Source organism: Ranitomeya variabilis, chromosome 2, assembly GCF_051348905.1.
Source record: "Ranitomeya variabilis isolate aRanVar5 chromosome 2, aRanVar5.hap1, whole genome shotgun sequence".
Taxonomy (NCBI): Eukaryota; Metazoa; Chordata; class Amphibia; order Anura; family Dendrobatidae; genus Ranitomeya; species Ranitomeya variabilis.
The window spans coordinates 628,331,988-628,357,023 of record NC_135233.1 but is presented as its reverse complement, the minus strand read 5'-3'; the positions used below and the strand labels follow the sequence as shown (position 1 = coordinate 628,357,023).

Genomic DNA, 25,036 nt, shown 5'->3' with positions numbered 1-25,036 from the left:
TGATAACTCTGGCGCTTTGCCTGGCTCTTCCCACTTGCCCTGTAGCAGTGGCTAACAGGGTAATGAGGGGTTAATGTCACCTTCCTATTGAAAGGTGACATTAAGGCTTTCACACTAGCGTCGTGCACTGCACGTCGCAATGCGTCGATGTGGAGAAAAAATGTATCCTGCAAAGTTGCCTGCAGGATGCGTTTTTTCCCCATAGACTAACATTACCGACGCATTGTGACACAGTGCCACACGTTGCAACCGTCGTGCGACGGTTGCGTCGTGTTTTGGCGCACCGCTGCCACAAAAAAACTTTACATGTAACTTTTTTTGTGCGTCGTCACGGCCATTTTCGACCGCGCATGTGCGGCCGACACTCCGCCCCCTCCTCCCCGGACCTTACAATGAAGCAGCGGAAGCGTCTTAAGACTGCTTCCGCTGCCAACGTCGGGCATTTTCTTCACAGTTTGCGGTCGGGCCGACGCAGCGCGACGGCCCCGTACCGACGCTAGTGTGAAAGTAGCCTAAGCCGGCTTAGTAATGGAAAGGCGTCAATAAGACACCTCTCCATTACTAATCCTATAGTAATTAAAGGGTTAAATAAACATACACATGCAGAAAAAAGTCTTTCAATGAAATAAAACAATACACACAGTTTTACCATTTTATTATTCTGCCATTCCGAGCGAAGCAATCGATTTTCTGAAATAAAAATAAAATAATAAACCAACAAATATACTCCCTGATCCATCGCAGTCCAATATAACGAGTGTCCCACGCAGTATCTGGGGGAGATAAAGCTTACAACCAGGAGCGATGCTAAAGCAACCGCTCCCGGCTGTAAGCTACTGGGGAATGAATGAGACGGGGCGGGCGCAGGCTCACTAAGTAGCGGTGGGCCTTCGCCCGCTCACAGCCTGACCTGAGGTAACCTCTGGACTGTGGGAAAATACCAGGGAAGAGAATACCGCAGGTAATGTATCTCTTCTATCTATTCATTCTATGTATTCATTTTATCGATCTTTCATTCTATCTATCTACAGGAAGTTTCTTTTTTCTCTGTGCGCACTCACCTTTATTGGCATGCACAAAGAGAAAAAAAAAAGCGCCAAAAAACGCACCTAAACTTGCGCTTTTGGCGCAGCTTCTTTCCTGCCAAGATGATCAGATTTTGCTGCAGAAAAAAACGCAGCAAAAACGTCGTGTGACCTTACCCTAAAATGTGCATAAAAAGCAGCAGCAGAAAAAGCCACAAAACCGCAACATGTGAACATAGCCTAAGTGTCTTGAATGAAAACAAAGCAAGTGCCAGAGTAAAGGAATTTTGGTGTAATTAGTGAGAGCTTCTAAGAAGGTATGTTAAGTTATTGAAGTTTCAAACAACTTGAAAACGGTGCTAGTTAATTGCGTTTTTCCACCAGTGGTGCATATGGGGAATTTTGCAACCACAACTGTCCCTACATCACACAGCGTCCTTCTTTTTAATTTTATTGGTTGAGATATAAAGAAGAAAGACTTTGAAGAAACTGTATTGGGATGACACTGGATATGAGATAACTATCTATTCATTGATTATTATTACACATGGCATCAAGAAGCAAGAGCGCGAGGGGGGAACCAGTAATGCAAGAGGTGGTTCCAGAATCCTGGCGGGTTTCCTTTGAAGCACTGTCTGGCGATGGCTATTAGCGCCTGTTGATTAATCTTCACAAGGCTTATCGTTAGTTTCAACCTTCATTTGAAAAGACCTGTTCTCTTGACTCTGACGGTGACCTGATTCAATGCTTACGCCAGATTACTCCCAGGGCACACGTGAACGGAGACTGCCAAATAGCAATGTTTTTGTAATTCTGGCTATAATCCGCCAGTGAATGATCTAATGCCGTTAAACATTCTATTTAGCTTTTTTTTTTGTTGTTGCACTGCTGCCAGGAGTCTTTTTTTTTTTTCTTTTATTTTGTCGCTTTACCCATTCCATTAAGGATGGGGATGAACATTTTGCATCTGTCTGCAAATCTGTTTAGTGCTATTGCACTGCCGTTTACACAGTGGCAAATGCAAAATGAGCCTGAACGACTTACAGCTTTTTTTTATTATCCTAAAAGCAGTTTCATTTGCAGATAGTACAATCAACACAAGAATGGCAGAGTGTGCTAATCCTTATCTGAAATCGTTATTCACACTTGAGTACTTTAATGGAGCAGTTAGGGGCTTCAATTGCACAATTTTTACATGTAAAATGGTTCTGGTGGAAACTTCAATCCCATTCCCAGTTGTTTCACACTCCTTATAACTGCATATTACTAATACCTTGTTTTTTTAACACCTGTCCCATCTATAGAATTTGGAATTGGATGGGTTAACTTTTCCCACTCCTGTCTGCAATGTCAGGAATATTCTGAGTGTGATGCACTGATGCCACATAATCTCTACATTCCCTAGCAACTTCTGAATGTCAGCATTATTCATTGTCCTGCCAACATTCAGATAGTTGGTGGCCTTTAAACCTTACCAGGAATGGCATGCATTAAAACCAAGTCCACAGATAAGGGATGGATGAATTTCAGAAAACGTTCCCACAGGTCAAATGTTCAGGATACCAGACTATGTGAAAAATAGCACAACCTAATCAAATAACGGTGATGTTAATGCTGCTGATCATTGGTCTGACTTATTAAACATTAGGTCAATATTTGAAATAATAAGTCAGTAATTAGGGTAGACGAGGATCGCATTATTATCCTTGAAATATTCAAATAGCCTTTTTCAGAGAGAAAGGGGACAAAGTCTATTGCCACTTATTGGATTTCATCCATAAAGTCAATATCATGTTTTTGGCTTGATGAGATGCCTCTCACTAGGGATCTAAGGGGACATTTTTCTATGTCGAAACCTTGAAATTGGCATCCAGAAGCCTATTGGCCATGCAGTTCCACCATGACTATTTGAATATGCAAATAAGTTCCATTTGCAGACTGTTGTTTCTTTATCACAGTCAAACCGATTCTCCTGCCTTGCACTAATGAGGGGCAAACGTCTCAAAACATGCATGCAAATGGAATTTCTGTTTTGGCTTTTCTGACGTCATGCTGCAATGCCACTTAAAGGGTCAATGTTTACTTTAAGGGCAGAGACAGGCAGCCGTTTTTCTTATGCAAGAATCACATTGTAAACCTCCTACTGGCTGTCCGATTTTCCTGACCTGAGCTTGACAGCTGCATAGAAATACATCATACTGTCTTGTTCAAGTCAGGAGAGAGGTGCCAGGCCAGTCCGTGTGCAGTGCCATGTGATTCTCGCACACACGAGTTATAAGGCAGTCTGACTCAGCCCTTAGGGTATGTATATGGTTATCTCAACTGATTTATTTATTGCTTGTACAATTTTATTGGCGACTTGTTTATAGGTTTATATTATTAATTGGGGACTCCAATAGAGAAAATTTGTCTTTAGGGTTTTTTTTTTTTGGTAACCAATAGAGTTCAAGTTCTCTTTTTCTCTGAAGAGTCAATTTGCATATTAGCACCTTTACCCCCAAGGGTGGTTTGCACATGAATGAACGGACCAATTTTTACAATTCTGACCACTGTCCCTTTATGAGGTTATAACTCTGGAACGCTTCAAAGAATCATGATGATTCTGACATTATCTCGTGACATATTGTACTTCATGATAGTGGTAAAAGTTCTTTAATATTACCTGTGTTTATTTGTGGGGAAAAAAACTGAAATTTGGCGAAAATTTTGAAAATTTTACAATTTTCCGACTTTGAATTTTTATGCCTATAAATCACAGAGATATGTCACACAAAATACTTAATAAGTAACATTTCCCACATGTTTACTTTACATCACCCTAATTTTGGAACCAAATTTTTTTTTGTTAGGGAGTTATAAGGGTTAAAAGTTGGCAAGCAATTTCTCATTTTTACAACACCATTTTTTTTAGGGACCACATCACATTTGAAGGGGTCTATATGATAGAAAATACCCAAGTGTGACACCATTCTAAAAACTGCACATCTCAAGGTGCGCAAAACCACATTCAAGAAGATTATTAACCCTTCAGGTGTTTCACAGGAATTTTTGGAATGTTTAAAAGAAATGAACACTTAACTTTTTTTCACAAAATTTTTTACTTCAGCTCCAATTTGTTGTATTTTACCAAGGGTAACAGGAGAAATTGGACCCCAAAAGGTGTTGTACAATTTGTCCTGAGTACGCTGATACCCCATATATGGGGGTAAACCACTGTTTGGGCGCATGGCAGGGCTCGGAAGGGAAGGAGCGCCATTTGACTTTTCAATGCAAAATTGAGTGGAATTGAGATGGGACGCCATGTCACGTTTGGAGAGCCCCTGATGTGCCTAAACATTGAAACCCCCCACAAGTGACACCATTTTGGAAACTAGACCCCCTAAGGAACATATCTAGATGTGTGGTGAGCACTTTGACCCACCGAGTGCTTCACAGAAGTTTATAATGCAGAGCCGTAAAAATAAAAAATATTTTTTCACAAAAATGAAATTTCGCCAATTTTTTATTTTCCCCCCACAAGTGACACCATTTTGGAAAGAAGACCCCTAAGGAACTTATCTAGATGTGTTGTGAGAACTTTGATCCTCCAAGTGTTTCACTACAGTTTATAATGTAGGGCCGTGAAAATAAAAAATCTTTTTCTTTCCTCAAAAATTAATTTTTAGCCCCCAGTTTTGTATTTTCCCAAGGGTAACAGGAGAAATTGGACCCCAAAAGTTGTTGTCCAATTTGTCTTGAGTACGCTGATACCCCATATGTGGGGGGACGACCTTTTGTGCGCATGGTAGAGCTCGGAAGGGAAGGCACTCCGTTTGGAATGCAGACTTAGATGGAATGGTCTGCAGGCGTCACATTGCGTTTGCAGAGCCCCTGATGTACCTAAACAGTAGAAACCCCCCACAAGTGACCCCATATTGGAAACTAGACCCCCCCAAGGAACTTATCTAGATGTGTTGTGAGAGCTTTGAACCCTCAAAAATTATTTTTTAGCCCCCGGTTTTGTATTTTCCCAAGGGTAACAGGAGAAATTGGACCCCAAAAGTTGTTGTGCAATTTGTCCTGAGTACGCTGATACCCCATATGTTGGGGTAAACCCCTGTTTGGGCACACGGGAGAGCTCGAAAGGAAGGAGCAGTGTTTTACTTTTTCAATGCAGAATTGGCTGGAATTGAGACTGGACGCCATGTCACGTTTGGAGAACCCCTGATGTGCCTAAACAGTGGAAACCCCCAAATTCTAAGTGAAACCCTAACCCAAACACACCCTTAACCCTAATCCCAACCATAACCCTAACCACACCCCTAACCCTAATCCCAACCCTAATCCCACCAGTAAATGTATTCCATACCCTAACTTTAGCCCCAACCCTAACTTTAGCCCCAACCTTAACTTTAGCCCCAACCCTAACCCTACCTTTAGCCCCAACCCTAACCCCAACCCTAACCCTAACTGTAGCCCTCACCCTCCCTTTAGCCCCAACCCTAACTTTAGCCCCAACCCTAACCCTAACCCTAATGGGAAAATGGAAATAAATACATTTTTAAAAATTTTATTATTTTTCCCTAACTAAGGGGGTGATGAAGGGGGGTTTGATTTACTTTTATAGCGCGTTTTTTAGCGGATTTTTATGATTGGCTGCCGTCACACACTAAAAGACTTTTTATTGCAAAGCATAGTTTTTGCTTCTCCACATTTTGATAGCTATAATTTTTCCATATTTTGGTCCATAGTCATGTGAGGTCTTGTTTTTTGCGGGACGAGGTGACGTTTTTATTGGTACCATTTTCGGGCACGTGACATTTTTTGATCGCTTTTTATTCCGATTTTTGTGAGGTAGAATGAACAAAAAAACAGCTATTCATGAATTTCTTTTGGGGGGCGTTTATACCGTTCCACCTTTGGTAAAATTGATAAAGCAGTTTTATTTTTTGGGTCAGTACGATTACAGCGATACCTCATTTATATCATTTTTATGTTTTGGCGCTTTTATACGATAAAAACTATTTTATATAAAAAACAATTATTTTTGCATCACTTTATTCTGAGGTCTATAACTTTTTAATTTTTTTGTTGATGACGCTGTATGGCAGCTCATTTTTTGTGGGACAAGATGACGTTTTCAGCAGTACCATGGTTATTTATATCCTTTTTGTTACTCCTATCAGATTTTTTGTTTGCAGACTCTCTATATCTAATAGTACTTGTAAAAGAAGAATGAGCTGGTGCCCTGCTGACTAAATGGTCCTCCAGAGTTGTATTAGTCTCAGAGTGTCTTAGTTAACTAAGCTTGATGCCTGGAATGGCTGTCGTTAAGAATCTAAATGGCTGTGCACTAGGGTGTGTGTAGTATGGAAGCTGGCATGATAATGTGTTTACAATTTACATAACTAAATATTGTTGTGAAGATCCAAAACTGGTTATAGCAGTGTTTATTACTGACATATACAGTATTGATTGTATGAGGGTATGTGCCCATGATCAGTAAACACTGAGGGTTGGACGCTGCGGACTTATGTAGCAGCCAAATGTGACAGCACAGTGGATTCAAGAAATCCCATGGCCACTATGTGTCCAGAGACGCCCGTGGCTCACCCGCGGAGATAGACAAACGGTGCGTCTCTTACAAGCACAGCATGTCAATTTCTCTTATGGAGATGCTAGAGAAATGTCACCAGTACAATGCATTGAACTCGGTGAAGCCGCACGTTTCAGTGAACAAATGCGGATTCACTTGAGTTGAATAGACGACAGCACATTAGTGCAGCGAGTATGAGCTGCTAGTTCCGGATCGTGTGTAGCCGGCCTTAAACCTGTAATTTGTGCATAGAACCTGGCAGGGGATCATCTAAAACAATTGTCAGGGTTTTGCCATATACCTGTTTCAAAAGTTGGTGCTGCGCATATGCTAAAAGAAAGAAAAAAAAAAAAACAACTTCCCTGGAGCTTCTGTGACTCCCCTACTAGCAAGTGAGACAGAGAAGCCCCAGGGAAAGCAGCTAGTGTCTTTCTTATTTGACATTTTGTAGAGGTTTTTTTTTGTTTTTGCACTGTCGTGCTATGCATTTTAAATCCACAATGTCCTGATTTTTTTTTTCTTTCTGTATGTATGGTGTTTTTGTAATATGTTGTATCTTTCCCATCCAGAAGAGGTGCAGTATATCTGTCCTGTGTAAACTTACCTTTGCTGTAATTGCCCTCTACACCACAATCCCTTGGTTTTCCAGCATGTTCAGGTGCTAGCGGTAAAAATGCCAGGTTTAACCCCTTAATCCTATATGACGTACTATCCCATCAGGGTGACCTGGGACTTAATTCCCAGTGACGGGATAGTACGTCATAGTGGATCGGCGCGGCCGGGTGTCAGCTGACTATCGCAGCTGACATCCAGCACTATGTGCCAGGAGCGGTCACGGACCGCTCATGGCACATTAACCCCCGGAACACAGCGATCAAACATGATCACAGCGTTCTGGCGGTACAGGGAAGCATCGCACAGGGAGGGGGCTCCCTGCGGGCTTCCCTGAGACACTCGATACAAGGCGATGTGCTCACCTTGTACGGAGCGTCTCCTCCCTGCAGGCCCCAGATCCAAAATTGCCGCGGGGCTACATCCGGGTCCTGCAGGGAGGTGGCTTACCAGCGCCTGCTCAGAGCAAGTGCTGGCAACCCTGCAGCCCTGCATGTCAGATCACTGATCCCATAACATTATGCCCCCCCCCCCCCCCCCCCCGGGGCAATGTTATAAAGTAAAGAAAAAAAAAATATTCACATGTGTAAAAAAAAAAAAATTCCTAAATAAAGAAAAAAAATATATATATTGCTCCCATAAATAAATTTCTTTATATAAATAATAATTTATCTAAATAATAAAAAAACAATAAAAGTAGACATATTTAGTATCACCATGTCCGTAACGACCCCACCTATAAAACTCACCCGCTAGTTAACCCCTTCAGTGGACGCGGTAAAAAAAAAAAGCAAAAAATAACGCTTTATTATCATACCGTCGAACAAAAAGTGGAATAACACGCGATCAAAAAGACGGATATAAATAACCATGGTACCGCTGAAAACGTCATCTTGTCCCGCAAAAAATGAGCCGCCATACAGCATCATCAGCCAAAAATAAAAAAGTTATAGTCCTCAGAATAAAGCGATGCAAAAATAATTATTTTTTATATAAAAGTTTTTATCGTAAAAAAACATAAAAATGACATAAATGAGGTATCGCTGTAATCGTACTGACCCACTCGTCCCGCAAAAAACAAGATGTCACATGACTCTGTGGACCAAAATATGGAAAAATTATAGCTCTCATGTGGAGACGCAAAAACTATTTTTTGCAATAAAAAGCGTCTTTTAGTGTGTGACAGCTGCCAATCATAAAAATCCGCTAAAAAAACGCTATAAATAGTAAATCAAACCCCCCTTCATCACCCCCTTAGTTAGGGAAAAATAATAAAATTTCAAAAATGTATTTATTTCCATTTTCCCATTAGGGTTAGGGCTAGGGTTAGGATTAGGGCTAGGGTTAGGGCTAGGGTTGGGGTTAGGGTTGGGGCTAGGGTTAGGGTTTCAGTTAGAATTGGGGGTTTCCACTGTTTAGGCACATCAGGGCTCTCCAAACGCGACATGGTGTCCAGTCTCAATTCCAGCCAATTCTGCGTCGAAAAAGTAAAACAGTGCTCCTTCCCTTCCGAGCTCTCCCGTGCGCCCAAACAAGGGTTTACCCCAACATATGGGGTATCAGTGTACTCAGGACAAATTGGACAACAACTTTTGGGGTCCAATTTCTCTTGTTACCCTTGGGAAAATAAAAATTGGGGGGGCTTAAAAAAAACATTTTTGTGTGAAAAAAATTATTTTTTATTTTCACGGCTCTGCATTATAAACTGTAGTGAAACACTTGGGGGTTCAAAGTTCTCACAACACATCTAGACGACTGCAGACCAATCCATCTAAGTTTGCATTCCAAATAGTGCTCCTTCCCTTCCGAGCTCTGCCATGCGCCCAAACAGTGGCTTACCCCCACATTTTGGGTATTGGCGTACTCAGGACAAATTGGACAACAACTTTTGGGGTCCATTTTCTCCTGTTACCCTTGGTAAAATAAAACAAATTGGAGCTGAAGTAAATTTTGTGTGAAAAAAAGTTAAATGTTCATTTTTATTTAAACATTCCAAAAATTCCTGTGAAACACCTGAAGGGTTAATAAACTTCTTGAATGTGGTTTTGAGCACCTTGAAGGGTGCAGTTTTTAGAATGGTGTCACACTTGGTTATTTTCTATCATATAGACCCCTCAAAATGACTTCAAATGAGATGTGGTCCCTAAAAAAAATGGTGTTGTTAAAAATGAGAAATTGCTGGTCAACTTTTAACCCTTATAACTCCCTAACAACAAAAAAAATTTTCGTTCCAAAATTGTGCTGATGTAAAGTAGACTTGTGAAAAATGTTACTTATTAAGTATTTTGTGTGACATATCTCTGTGATTTAAGGGCATAAAAATTCAAAGGTGGAAAATTGAGAAATTTTGAATTTTTTTTTTGCCAAATTTCCATTTTTTTCACAAATAAACGCAAGTTTTATCGAAGAAATTTTACCACTGTCATGAAGTACAATATGTCATGAGAAAACAATGTCAGAATCATCCGGATCCGTTGAAGCGTTCCAGAGTTATAACCTCATAAAGGGACAGTGGTCAGAATTGTAAAAATTGGCCCGGTCATTAACGTGCAAACCACCCTTGGGGCTTAAGGGGTTAAATGTGCCGGTATCGGGTCTGGTCACTCTTGAAGGGGATGTCACGGTGGCTGCGACCCGGTCCGTGGCCCTGGGCGCCCAATTAAAGGGAAAGTCTTTTAGGGTTTTATGAATAAAGTCTATTGTTCGTGATGCCACCTTTGGTATTCGGTCAGTGGGACTGACGCTGCTTAAAGGGGTCCTCTGGGGTGATGGTATGGCAGCTAGATGGTATAACTTCCCACAGGTGAAGTATGTCCCCAGGGCTCCCACGGTGTGTGGCAAAGGTGGTGTATGCAGACAAATAATTGGAGGACACAGAGTTTGCAGTCTTTTCCTGGTTTACTGATGGTAGCAGTCCTCAGTCCAGGGTACCAGTTGTAGGGTAGCTGTAGTCCGACTGGCTTGGAGGCAGTAAGGATCCCACTTCAGGTGAGGTCCGTAAGCCTTTCCTACTTGTGCCAGATGGCAAGGTCCCTGCGGCTTAAAGCTTGCTGACAGGGTCCCCTGTTGTGAACTCCGTTTTCAGGCTCCCTCTTGTGGTCACAGATGGTATTGTGTGACTTTGGTTTTTTGGCTCCCCCTGGTGGTTTGGTTTATTATCCTGCGGGTCTGCTGGATCAGCTGCCTCGTTATTCACCAGGGAGGCTCCTATTTAGCCCTGCTTCACTTCCACTTGTTGCCGGCTGTCAATGTATTCAGTGCTATTCTGATTACTCCTGATTATCTCGTTTTCTGCCTCTTCAGGATAAGCTAAGTTCTGTTTGAATATTTTTTGCTCATCTGCCTGCAATATGATTTCTGTGTATGATGAGTCTAGTCCAGCTTGCTAACATGTGATTTCTTTTTGCTGGTAAGCTCTGGGGTACGGAGTTGCTTTCCCCGCACCGTTAGTTGGTGCGGGGGCTCGAGCAATCTCTGCGTGGATATTTTGAATAGGGTTTTTTATTGACTGCACAGTTTCCTTCCTATTTTCTGCTATCTAGTATTAGCGGCCTCATTTGCTAAATCTGATTTCATCTCTGCGTTTGTGCTTTCCCCTTAACTCACCGTTAATATTTGTGGGGGGCTATTCTATATCTTTGGGGTCATTCCACTGAGGCAAGTGAGGACTTACTTTCCCTCCAGGAATAGTAAGTTTCTCAGGCCGTGACGAAACGTCTAGGATTTTTAGGTAACGTTCCACGGCTGCCTATAGTTGTTTGCGGATAGGATCAGGTTGCGGTCAATCTAGTTACCACTTCCCCAGAGCTAGTAGTCTGTTCAGTTACTTAGCTAGTCCGACCTGCGATCCTTGCCACTAGGATCATAACAGTCCCCTCTCTCCTGTCCTAAGACAGATGTCTGTACGATAGGCAGTTTGAGCCTGTTTATAGGATCTCTTAGATGACCCAGCTCTTAGGGTTACTGCTTCACCTCAGACTTGTTACAGGCAATTGACATATAGTCCTATGCCCTCTAACACTGTCGCGCGTCCTGGAGAACAACACAACCTAGGGCTCCCGGTACCCAGCTTCTGCGCTCTGGCTCTGAGGGTGTCCTTCTGCTGTTCCCCTCCTGAGCCCTTTCCTCCACTGTGCTTCTTCCCTCTAATCTCTACAAAATTCAACTCCTCACAATGTCTCTCTTTCCAGGGGTAGCAGCTCCCTCGTGGCTGCTCGGCCCCTACGTCTGCTCCAGACGTCCTTCTCCTCTCCTCTCTGACTCACTAAGACTCACTGGCTCCTCCTCCAGACCAGGATACACATAGCTAAGGGATGCTCCCCCGAATCCGGGTTCAGAGCTCCCCCTCCTTGTCCAGACTCAGATGTGTTGAATGTAAGTGCCTTACCTGATAGAAAGAATCCCCTTTGCCTCCAAGCATGACATCACACTCCCCAAAGGGAAGGCAACATCACTGCAGCAACCGGCTACATGGGGTGCTGCATTGGCATCTTTTGTCAGCCCCGTAGCTGCCTTCTCTGTACTGGTGATATATGTGCGTTATTTCTTACAAGTAGCAAGATATTTCCTTGTTTTTGGTGAGTCATCTTTTATTCATCCTGCTTTGTCAGGTTGTTTGGCAGAGAGCATGTTTTCACCATGGTAAATCTCATTCAAGGAAATCGTCTCCCTGTGTGAATAATCACATTTTAAAGGTTACCCCAGGTCAAGCCATGCTGTGGAACTGGAGCCTGCCTGCCTCCCCCTCCTCTTTCCTCCCATAATATATTTTAGAACTTACACACTGTTGCTTCACATGACCTCCTTTGCTTTTATGAATGAGTTACATCAGGTTTGTGAGCACAAATTCCTGGAAGGCATGAACTTGAGCAAATGCATGAGACCTGCCACTCACTGCAGCACACTTCCTCAGGGGATTAGCAGAAAGGATTTGCTAAGCAACAGGAATACAGTGTACTATAACATTTTGTATTGTTTTTCTCTCTTCTGCCTTTTGCTGTTTCTTTCAACAAACCGCCCTCTTCAAGTTTTGTGGTTTAATAACTATGTGCAGCTTCTTATCTGTGCCCATGCACACCTGTGGGTAGCTGTAATTCTATTATCCTCCTGTCTTATTACAGTCATTGCAATCAGAGGCTTAAATTGTTCCATGATTCTTAATCATGCATGACATGCAAGAATTGAACACATCTTTGCATCATGAAAATATTATCTCTTCAAGAATAGTTTTCAATCTGCAGGATTCATGTGACCCAAAAAATGTCACCAAACCTTTCATGTTGACTTTGAAACACAATGTGGTAGTGTAGAAGAAGAGGGGTTTTGCATTGCTGAGGTATTAAAAAAAAGTGTACTCTTGGCTCCGATAAAATAAAAAGCTTATACTCACCTCCCATGCCAGCACCGTTGCCGCAGAATCAGCACTCACTCTCCCCGGGGCTCCCATGAGGTCTTTGTGACATGTGACCACTATTACTATCACTGTCCCCACCCTTCTGTCAAATTGGACATGAAGAGGAAGTCTGAGATCAGCTGTGGCCCGGCCTTCCTCTTCATGTTCAATTTGTTTGAAGGCAGGGATAGTGATGTCAATGCTGACTGGGCGCCAGGCACCACCTGTCACAACAATCACACAAGAGCCCCGGGGAGAGAGAGTGCCGGAACTGCGCCAGCACGGGATGTGAGTATCAGCTTTTTTTTATTTGATCAGGGGCAAGCATGGGGTATGAGAAGGGGTTGTTCTAATAGTGGACCACCCCCTTAAGCTGCTATCAACTAGTCTAATAAAAAACAGACATCATACGCATGGCATCATTAGTGCTGTTTTAATTTTTTTTATTTCATGAATCCATAGACTTGCATTGATGTGTTTGATCTGACACTTGGATCATTATCAGATAAGTTTCTGTGTCTTTGTATGGACCATTTGGTTTGAGGAAACAAATTGGACATCTGAAATACCCAATAGACTAAATAGGTATAAGTGCTATCTGTGAATAGAATGGATAGCACTCATACAAGCAAAACTGACATCGGAATGAGGCATAAGAGTACAATTGGCATACAGCTTACTCACTTATAAGTAAATATAATTGCGTGAAAAGGTGCTGTAGTTTGACTCCGCAGCTGATCTTCCTATTTTTCAAACATGTTAGCTAATGTCTAATGAGAATAAAAGCATCATCTTTGTGTTTGTCTGCAGCTATAAAATACTACTATAAATCTCAGTTTGATATATTAGTATCTGTTTAATAACGTTTTTGGTCTGTTCCGCAGGACTTGTCTGGTTCCATTGATGACTTGCCAACCGGAACTGAAGCAACATTAAGTTCTGCGGTGAGTGCTTCAGGTTCTACAAGCAGCCAGGGGGAGCAAAGCAATCCTGCACAGTCCCCCTTCTCGCCACATGCATCACCGCATCTGCCAAGTATTCAGGGAAGTGGGCCATCACCATCCCCCGTGGGATCACCTGTTGGGAGCAACCAGTCAAGATCAGGTCCAATATCACCTGCTAGCATTCCTGGTGAGTGTTTAATATAGAATTATATAGTATATTAAAGTAAAATTGGCACATCTGGCTTTGAATGAGCAAGTTGTCTTTTGCGGGAATGGGATATGGTTACAGTGGGCTGCCAGCCACATGAGGAAGACAAACGTGCCTCTAAGGAGGTTTCAGTATCCTCATGAAAGCAAAAAACTATTCCAAATGCATTACCAAAACAAGTTCAGTATAAACTGATGACAATGACTTATACATAGTTTATGCCTAACCTAATATCATATCGGCCTCCAAAACAAAAAAATTGTTATATGGTGTGGTACAGGATGCCTATTGTAAATATACTCAAAGAACCTTAATCGCCCTTCAACTTTTTGTCAGAGATCAAAGTTTTTTTTGAGGTGAAACTATGCTGCTAATTTTTTCAGCCACTCAAACTACATCTTCCTGTGGAATTTCCTGCTCAGCTCTGTACCACCTATAACATTAAAGAGGCTTTACTAAATTTTGTATTTCTTTCTGCTTCTTCTGTCATCCTATGCTTCTGAAAGGCAGTTGTCTCAGATTTCCTACAAAGTAGAATAAAAGCTTTCCATGAGACTCCTCCAGAGTACTGACTTACTGTACCTGTATTCCTTGACACACATTATATAACAATAGGCAGGTGACATCAAGTAAAGTAGCAGCATTCTTGGGGGTGTGGCCTGAACGGGATGTGGGCAGACGTCTGAGGCAGGAGCTCCCGCTCACCATCAGCTAATATATTGATTGCAGCCTTAACATTGGGGTAAAATACCCATATCTATTGGGGGAACCCGTGGCTAGTGTGGTGCATAAGAAATCTCATAACTGCGGAGTAATGGTGGGTAGAATGAGCTCCAGGAAGGCGGCGGTGGAGCCGGAGAGAAGGACCCAAGATGGCTCCGGCCGGGAAGTAACTGTCACGGCTCCTGGGTATTAATGCTGCAGGGAGAGCTGCACACAGCAGCAAAGGAGCTGAGCTTAATGCTGAGTTACTAACTTGGTAACCGACAGGACCTAAGACATATGACAGAGTGACCTGGTAACCAACAGGACCTTAGACATGTGACAGAGTGGGAGGAGGACAGGTGGTGGAGCCAGACGCCGGGAAACAGAAGGGATAAACACTAGAGAATTATTAAACAAGCAAAGATCAGAGCCAGGAGATCACGAGGTACCAAAGGGAAATAACAGGGGATTATCAGCCAGATTGTAAGCCAGCGGTCATAAATCCAGAAGAGCAAACAGTGACTCATGGAGAGCAGGATAAACACAGTGCAAACCGGGCACACACTCCAAGGGTCAAGCACACAGACTGAAACAGAGCGTATGCTGACAAAGAAACCCAGCTAGGATTCAGTACAAATACCCCTCCCATCTTGAAAGAGAGGCCAACCATAATAACCCTGAGAGAACATGACATTAACCATGTCGTAACCATGACAGAAATGCTGTCAGCGGAGCTGGAGAAGGCGGGGGAGAACCCCAGGGGAGCTGATACAGCGGCTAAGCTCTGACGATTTGCACGGCAGGTGGATTTGACCCGGAGCCCAGCGGTGACAAATGGGACACCAAACAAGCCTGAGCGGTTTGTGGACCAGGAGGAGCTGGAGTAGGAGGAGGGAGCAGAAAGTGATGGTGGGAGCTGTGCCGGCACGAAGGAGGAGGATGAAGGGGACAGTGGAGGGACTGAGAAGGGCACTGCAATATGCATAGATGGGCTTCAAATCCCTTTGAAGCCGACTTTGAATTATATGTTTAAGGTTGTCTTTCACAGTCATACTACTATTACCAATGTGGCTGCACAACTGGGGGTCATGCAGGCTGTCAGAAAATAGGAAAAATGTATTGTTGTCCCAATTACACTTCCACAACTTTCCACTGCATTTGATGATACAAAAGCAAAGCCCCTATTGCATGCACATGACTGTGTGTGATGACAGCCCCCCTTCGCCTGAGAAATAAGCAGCCTTTCCCCTCACTCTGCCTGCATGTAATCCTACACTCCTTCCACCCTCCCTAAAGAATGTGTTGTAAGCAGCCCACTCAGCCGTGTGCAAAAGCACATGGTCGGGGGTAATCTCTTTGTTTCTGCAAACTTGCATATAATGGCACCGATTATTGATATAGGTGTGAAACATACAGTTTTGACATTTGCATCGGTAGAACTACCCTCCCGTGCATTTACAAAGCTCCAGCACCAGCAGAATCCAAGAAATAGATTTCTACTTAACTGAGTCACACAGCCACCCCATGTTTAGACTCAAATGTAAGCTAATCTCGTGAAAAGACTTGTAATACTTTTGTCGTCCCTCTGTGAGCTTCCACCCAGGAGTTATGTTTAATAGAAGGCTTTTCATAACTTTCCAATTGGGGCATATCCAGCCCCTCACTGATGTCACGAGCAGAGGGTATAAGATATTCAACCTCATTTTAGGAAAGGTCTTTTCCCCAGGAAGTCAGCTAAAGGAAGCTCTGCAATCTGCTCTGATGCATTGTGATGTCACCCTTCCCCCACTACATGGCTTGCCATTATCTGAGATGACTGTGTTTTTCTTCTTTAATCCCTTTTATTTTGTAATTGTTCTGTGCTACTATGATTGTCTCATTTTGTAATATTGTTTTATATACTTTTGTAAACACTGCCTAATCTTTTTGGAGTAAAAGCTATAATATTTACTAGTCTCATTTTCCTTGCTCTAAAACATAACCCCAACATCCTCTGATGTAAATTACGCTACTGATTGGGTTGGCTCCTGACCCACTATTAATCATAGTAATAGGAGCTATTACTGGCAGCGAAGTGTCCTGAGCTTTTGGGGAAACTGGCAGCGATGAACGGCGTTTGATAATTGTATTTCCTGCCTGAGCGGGGAGTAGTTATATCGCCCTCACTGCAGTGTGCCCAATAGCCAGTACCTAGCAAGGCAGCCTTTCTGGCGACTAATCACCCAAGCAAAACATCAGAGGATGTAGTAGAAAGAAAATTAAGCAGTTAGTGTAGTTAGAGAAGTATAGGGATTTCTTTAATTAATATATTTTAGGAAAAAAGATTATCTTATGACATTAAATAGTTTAGAATGAAAATAAAATTGTTTTGGACCACCCCTTTAACTAAAATTTTGATCATGAGGTCAAGGTCTCGTAGGTGATTAAGGTGTATGAGGGTAGATAGTGAGTTAGTTAGCTGTGTTCAGCTTTTTTCATCTAAGACAAGGACTGCAAAAAATTTGAATAGCTGCCACCTAATTCTTAAGGGATATGAATCCCTTAGGGCAGAGCTTGGCAATCTGTGGCCTGGGGGCACTATCCGGCCCTCTAGATGTTTCCATCCAGCCCGCAGACTGAGATAGCCGAAGGGCTGAAACAGTGGCCCACTAGCCGCTTCATGAACTCTCCTACCGTACATCTGTCATCACCCACTGTATGTGCATTGTTTTGAGGCAAACAGTGATGAATATATTGGTGGAGGAAGGGGCCGCTGGCTCATTCTTCTACCAAACAGCGAGTGCGATTGAGCCATCAGATGCATTGACATCACTTAATCACGTCTGCTGTGCAGAAAGTTGGTGCATTGAAGACTGCAGTAGAGTGCCCGGAGAACGTGAGCAAGGCAAGCATGTGGTTTTTTTTGTTGTTTTTTTAACCCCTTTCGGACCACGGATGGGATAGTACGTCCGAGGTCAGAACCCCCGCTTTGATGCGGGCTCCGGTGGTGAGCCTTCATCAAAGCCGGGACATGTCAGCTGTTTTGAACAGCTGACATGTGCCCGCAATAGCGGCAGGTGAAATCGCGATTCACCCACCGCTATTAACTAGTTAAATGCCTGACAAACGCTGACAGCGGCATTTAACCAGCACTTCCGGCCATCGGGCCGGAAATGAGCGCATCGGCGACCCCCGTCACATGATCAGGGGTCAGCGATGCTTCTGCATTGTAACCATAGAGGTCCTTGAGACCTCTATGGTTACTGATGCCAGTTTGCTGTGAGCGCCAGCCTGTGGTCGGCGCTCATAGCAGGCCTGCAATTCAGCTACATAGCAGCTCCCATGGAGGCTATTGAAGCATGGCCAAAGTAAAAAAAAAAAAGTTAAAAAAATGTGAAAAAAAATTTAAAAAATCAAAGTTTAAATCACCCCCCTTTCGTCCCATCCAAAACAAAACAATAAAAAAAAAATCAAACCTACACATATTTGGTATCGCCGCATTCAGAATCGCCCGATCTAGCGATAAAAAAAAAGCATTAACCTGATCACTAAACAGTGTAGCGAGAAAAATATTCGAAACGCCAGAATTACTTTTTTTTGGTCGCCACGACATTGCATTAAAATGCAATGACAGACAATCAAAAGAACATATCTGCACAAAAGTGGTATCATTAAAAACGTCAGCTCAGCACGCAAATAATAAGCCCTCACCTGACCCGAGATCCCAAAAATGGAGGCGCTACTGGTATTGGAAAATGGCGCAATTTTTATTTTTATTTTTTTAAGCAAAGTTTGGAATTTTTTTTCACCACTTAGATAAAACGTAACCTAGACATGTTTGGTGTCTATGAACTCTTAATGACCTGAAAAATCAAAATGGCAGGTCAGTTTTAGCATTTAGTGAACCTAGTAAAAAAGCCAAACAAAAAACAAGTGTGGGATTGCACTTTTTTGGAATTCCACCGCACTTGGAATTTTTTTCCCGTTTTCTAGTACAAGACATGGTAAAACCAATGATGCCGTTCAAAAGTACAACTCGTTTTGCAAAAAATAAGCCCTCACATGGCCATATTGATGGAAAAATAAAAAAGTTATGGCTCTGGGAAGGAGGGGAGCGAAAAACGAACACGGAAAAACGGAAAATCCCAAGGTCATGAAGGGGTTAACGTGTATGGGAGGTTTTTATCTATGTATTCTATGTGGGGGCTCATACTATATGTAGGGGGGCTATGTGGGGCTTACACTGTGTATAGGAGGCTATTGGGGGCTCATACTGTATATAAGAAGAATGTGTGGGATGTCATATTGTATTAAGAGGCTATGTGGGGCTTACTCTGAATATAGTGAGCTTTGTGGGGGCTCATACTGTATATAGGGCCTGTGTGGGACTCGCAGTATATAGAGGCTATGTTGAGTTCATACTGTATTAAGAGTCTTTATGGGGATTACACTGTATATAGTGGATATTTGGGGCTCACTGTACTATCAAAGATTATGTGAAGATCATACTGTATATAGGAGGCTATGTGGGGCTCAAAATGTATTAAGAGGCTACATGGGGGCTCATACTGTTTATAGAGAAGCTATGTGGGTGCTTAAACTGTATACAATGGTCTCATGCTAAATATAGGAGGCTATACTGTATAGTGAAAGGCTATGTGGCTCAGTGGTTAGCACTGCAGTCTTGCAGCGCTGGAGTCCAGGGTTCAAATCCCACCAAGGACAACATCTGCAAGGAGTTTATGTTCTCCCTGTGTTTGCAAATGTTTCCTCCCACATTACAAAGACATACTGATAGGAAATTTAGATTGTGAGCCACATCGGGGACAGCAATGATATTGTGTGCAAACTGTAAAGCGCTGCAGAGTATGTTAGCTCTATATAAAATAAAGATTATTATTATTATTGTGGGACCTCATACTGTATAGTGAGCAGGGCAGGCAGACCAGGCAGCTGCCTGGGGGCTCCCGCTCACCCAGGGGCCCGCAGCTAGCGGCACATCAGGCAGCTGCTATGGGGCCCCTGCTGCCAGCACCAACTCCCCTGCTGAATCTGCTGGTACAGTTCAAAGCAATGATGGAGGAGAGAGTGTCAGCTTACACTCCCTCTCACATCATTCCTCGCTCTGCCTCTGACACACTGCATGTGCGCGCGCACTCACTGTGTGCCAGCCGGCAGTGCAGCCGCTGAGACAGAAACAGGGAGCAGTGCAGGCACGAGGAGAGGTGAGGAGTGTTGTTTTTTTTTTTTTTTTAATTACTGGACTTTGGGGCCATTCTTGGAGGGGAGAGATGCGAGCTGTGTTATATACTGCATGGGCTGTGTTATATACTGCATGGGCTGTGTTATATACTATGTGGGCTGTGTTATATACTACGTGGACTGTATTATATACTACGTGACTGTGCTATATACTATGTGGGCTGTGTTATATACTATGTGGGCTGTGTTATATACTGCGTGGACTGTGTTATATACTACGTGGGCTGTGTTATATACTATGTGGCTGTGCTATATACTATGTGGGCTGTGTTATATACTACGTGGCTGTGCTATATCCTACATGGCTATGCTATATACTATGTAGGCTGTGTTATATGCTACGTGGGCTGTGTTATATACTACGTGGCTGCACTATATACTACGTGGGCTGTGTTATACTATGTGGCTGTGTTGTATACTACGTGGGCTGTGTTATATACTACATGGGCTGTGTTATATACTATGTGGGCTGTGCAATATACTACGTGACTGTGTTATATAGCACAGCCCACATAGTATATAACACAGCCACGTAGTATATAGCACAGCCATGTAGTATATAACACAGCCCATGTAATATACAGTTACGCCTATATATATGGACAGAGACAACATTTTTCTAATTTTGGTTATAGACATTACCACAATGAATTTTAAACAAAACAATTCAGATGCAGTTGAAGTTCAGACTTTCAGCTTTCATTTGAGGGTATCCACATTAAAATTGGATGAAGAGTTTAGGAGTTTCAGCTCCTTAACATGTGCCACCCTGTTTTTAAAGGGACCAAAAGTAATTGGACAATTGACTCCAAGGCTATTTCATGGACAAGTGTGGGCAATCCCTTCATTATGTCATTCTCAATTAAGCAGATAAAAGGCCTGGAGTTGATTTGAGGTGTGGTGCTTGCATTTGGAAGGTTTTGCTGTGAAGTAAACATGAGTTTCAGCTCCTTAACATGTGCCACCCTGTTTTTAAAGGGACCAAAAGTGATTTGACAGATTAAATAATTTTAAATAAAATGTTCATTTTTAGTACTTGGTTGAAAACCCTTTGTTGGCAATGACTGCCTGAAGTCTTGAACTCATGGACATCACCCGACGCTGTGTTTCCTCCTTTTTGATGCTCTGCCAGGCCTTCACTGTGGTGGTTTTCGGTTGCTGTTTGTTTGTGGGCCTTTCTGTCTGAAGTTTAGTCTTTAACAAGTGAAATGCATGCTCAATTGGGTTGAGATCAGGTGACTGACTTGGCTATTCAAGAATATTCCACTTCTTTGCTTTAATAAACTCCTGGGTTGCTTTGCCTTTATGTTTTGGGTCATTGTCCATCTGTAGTATGAAGCGACGACCAATCAGTTTGGCTGCATTTGGCTGGATCTGAGCACACAGTATGGCTCTGAATACCTCAGAATTCATTCGGCTGCTTCTGTCCTGTGTCACATCATCAATAAACACTAGTGACCCAGTGCCACTGGCAGCCATGCATGCCCAAGCCATCACACTGCCTCCGCCGGGTTCTACAGATGATGTGCTATGCTTTGGATCATGAGCTGTACCACGCCTTCGCCATACTTTTCTCTTTCCATCATTCTGGTAGAAGTTGATCTTGGTTTCATCTGTCCAAAGAATGTTCTTCCAGAACTGTGCTGGCTTTTTTAGATGTTTTTTTAGCAAAGTCCAGTCTAGCCTTTTTATTCTTGATGCTTATGAGTGGCTTGCACCATGCAGTGAACCCTCTGTATTTACTTTCATGCAGTCTTCTCTTTATGGTAGATTTGGATATTGATACGCCGACCTCCTGGAGAGTGTTGTTCACTTGGTTGGCTGTTGTGAAGGGGACATGTCATGATTAAGGGAGCTTAGTCTCCAGAAACGCGTTGAGATTTTTACCCATATGGTTCGTGCTGAAGTCTGTATCCTCTATGTTTAAAGTTTGTGAATAAAGAAAACTCTTTTTTTACGGATTCGGTGAAGCTGGACATTCTCTTCTTTATTGATGAGTTCACCAGGGCTTTCTTTCTTTCTCAGGATGTACCAAACTGTAGATTTTGCCACTCCTAATATTGTAGCAATTTCTCGGATGTTTTTTTTTATGTTTTTGCAGCTTATGGATGGCTTGTTTCACCTGCATGGAGAGCTCCTTTGACCGCATGTTTACTTCACAGCAAAACCTTCCAAAATGCAAGCACCACACCTCAAATCAACTCCAGGCCTTTTATCTGCTTAATTGAGAATGACATAACGAAGGTATTGCCCACACCTGTCCATGAAATAGCTTTGGAGTCAATTGTCCAATTACTTTTGGTCCCTTTAAAAACAGGGTGGCACATGTTAAGGTGCTGAAACTCCTAAACTCTTCATCCAATTTTAATGTGGATACCGTCAAATGAAAGCTGAAAGTCTGAACTTCAACTGCATCTGAATTGTTTTGTTTAAAATTCATTGTGGTAATGTCTATAACCAAAATTAGAAAAATGTTGTCTCTGTCCAAATATATATGGACGTAACTGTATAATACATGGGCTGTGTTATATACTACATGACTGTGCTATATACTACGTGGCTGTGTTATATACTACGTGGCTGTGTTATATACTACGTGGGCTGTGCTATATACCACATGGCTGTGCTATATACTACGTGGGCTGTATTATATACTGCGTGGGCTGTGTTATATACTATGTGGGCTGTGTTATATACTCTGTGGGCTGTGTTATATACTACCTGGGCTGTGTTATATACTACGTGGGCATGCTATATACTACGTGGCTGTGCTATATACTACGTGGGTTGTGTTATATACTACGCGGGCTGTGCTATATATTATGCGAGCTGTGCTATATATTATGCGGGTTGTCCTATATATGTTGCGGGCTGTGCTATATATTATGCAGGCTGTGCTATATACTATGCAGGCTCTGCTATATACTATGTGGGCTGTGTTATATACTATGCAGGCTGTGCAATACACTATGCGGGCTGTGCTTTATACTATGGGAGGTATATTATATTCTATGGGGGAGGCTGTGTTATATACTATGTTGCTGTGTTATATACTATTGGGGTGTATATTCTATTCTATGGGGGAGGCTGTGTTATATACTATGTAGCTGTGTTATATACTATGTAGCTGTGTTATATTCTATGGGGGTATATTATATTCTATGGGGTAAGTTGTGTTATAAACTATGTGGCTGTATTATATATTTTGGGGGTACATTATACATTATATTCTATGGGGAGGCTGTGTTATACTATGGGGTACACTATATTCTATGGGGGAGGCTGTTTTATATACTATTGGGGGTATATTATATTCTATGGGGGAGGTTGTGTTATATACTATGGGGGTATACTATATTCTATAGAGGAGGCTGTGTTATATACTATGTGGCTGTATTATAGAGGCTGTGTTATATACTATGGGGGTATATTATATTCTATGGGGAGGCTGTGTTATATACTATGCAGCTGTGTTATATACTATTGGTGGTATATTATATTCTATGGGGGATGATGTGTTAAATTCTATGGGGGGTATTTTATATTCTATCGGGGAAACTGTGTTATATACTATGTGGCTGTATTATATATTTGAGGGTACATTATATTCTATGGGGGGAGGTTGTGTTATATACTATGGGGGTACATTATATTCTATGGGAGAGGCTGTGTTACATACTATGTGGCTGTGTTATATACTATTAATGGGTATATTATATTTTATGGGGGCTACATTATATACTATGGGGAGGTGGGCTGTATTATATTCTATGGTGGGCTGCATTATATTCAATTGGGGGCTGTATTAGATTTTGTGAGGGATGATTGCATCATACTCTTTGATGGGGCTACATTATACTCTATGGGGAGGTGGGCTGTATTATATTCTATTTGGGGCTACCTTATATTCTATGGGGGCTGTATTATATTTATATTCTATGAGGGGTGATTGCATCATACTCTGTGAGGGGGCTACATTATACTATATGAGGGGGGCTGCATTATTTTCTATAGGGGGTTGCATTATACTCTGTGGGGTGGTGGCTGCATTATACTATGTGTGGGCTTCATTATACTGTATCGAGGACTATGGGGAATACATTATACTATATGAAAAACTATGGGGTGCATTATACTGTGGGAAATGAGTTGTACTACATGGATGACTATGGTGGTGCATTATACTATATGGAGCACTGTGAGGAGTGTATTATGGTATATGGGGGGCTATGAGGAGTGTATTATACTATATAGATGAGAGCCGTTTTCAGCACCCGGTTCTGGGGAACAGCGCTTACTGTAACGCTTCTTCCATGGCGCCCGTCCATGTGATACTGATGCGGCACACGGATGCCTCACGTATTACAAACACAGACATCTCCGGAACCGGAAATATCATGATGTGCGAAAAGACGCTTTTTATTGCAAAAAAATAGTTTTTGCATCACTACATTTTGAGAGCTATAATTTTTCCATATTTTGGCCAACAGAGTCATGCGAGGGCTTGTTTTTTGCGGGACAAGTTGCCATTTTTATTAGTACCATTTCCGGGCACATGAACGCTTTCTATTTCGATTTTTGGGAGGCAGAATGAACAAAAACCAGCAATTCATTAATTTCATTTTGTGGGAGGGGGGGTTATACCGTCCCCTGTGTGTTTTAAAATTGCAATTTTATTCCTAGGGTCAGCACGATTACAGCGATACCTCATTTATATTTTTTTTTTTATGTTTTGGTGCTTTTTTATAATAAAAAAATATTTTATTAAAAAAATATTTATTTTTGCATCACTTTATTCTGAGAGCTTTAACTTTTTTATTTTTCCTCTGATGGAGCTGCATGGCGGTTTGTTTTTTTGCGGGACAATATGACATTTTCAGCAGTACCATGTTTATTTATATGTCTTTTTGATTGCGTGTTATTCCACTTTTTGATCAGCAGTATGATGATAAAGCATTGTTTTTTTCCTTAATTTTTTATGGTGTACACTAAAGGGGTTAACTACTGGGAGGGTTTTTGTATGTTGGGTTGTTGCGGATGCGGCGATACCAAATATGTGTACTTTTATTATTTATATTTTTTTTCATGAAAATATTTATTTAGATATAGAATATATCTAAATACATTTTTTTTAAAAATATTTTTATATTTGTAATTTATACTTTGTCTCACTATGGGGCAATCATTTTTTGCAGGCTGATCGCTTCTATAGCATGAAGCAGCATCTGCATGCTATAGAAACTGTTAGCTCTGCACTGACAGACAAACTCGCCCATCATGCACTTCGCATGATCAGCAAGTTTCCTAGCTATGGTGACGTGGATGTCGTCATGT

At 42.1% G+C, this 25,036-nt stretch overlaps 1 protein-coding gene across 14 annotated transcripts in view; it reads left to right on the top strand.

The window, feature by feature from the left end:
* ARID1B (AT-rich interaction domain 1B) overlaps positions 1-25,036 on the top strand; it is a 1,358,614-nt gene that overhangs the window by 553,950 nt on the left and 779,628 nt on the right. For all 14 annotated transcript variants that reach the window (XR_013221738.1, XM_077289055.1, XM_077289047.1 and 11 more), the window contains one exon: positions 13,489-13,735. Coding sequence is in view for 13 of the 14 variants with exons in the window: in XM_077289055.1 (XP_077145170.1) it covers positions 13,489-13,735 (247 nt within the window). In the remaining variant the exon portion in view is untranslated. The remainder of the gene's footprint in view (positions 1-13,488; positions 13,736-25,036) is intronic.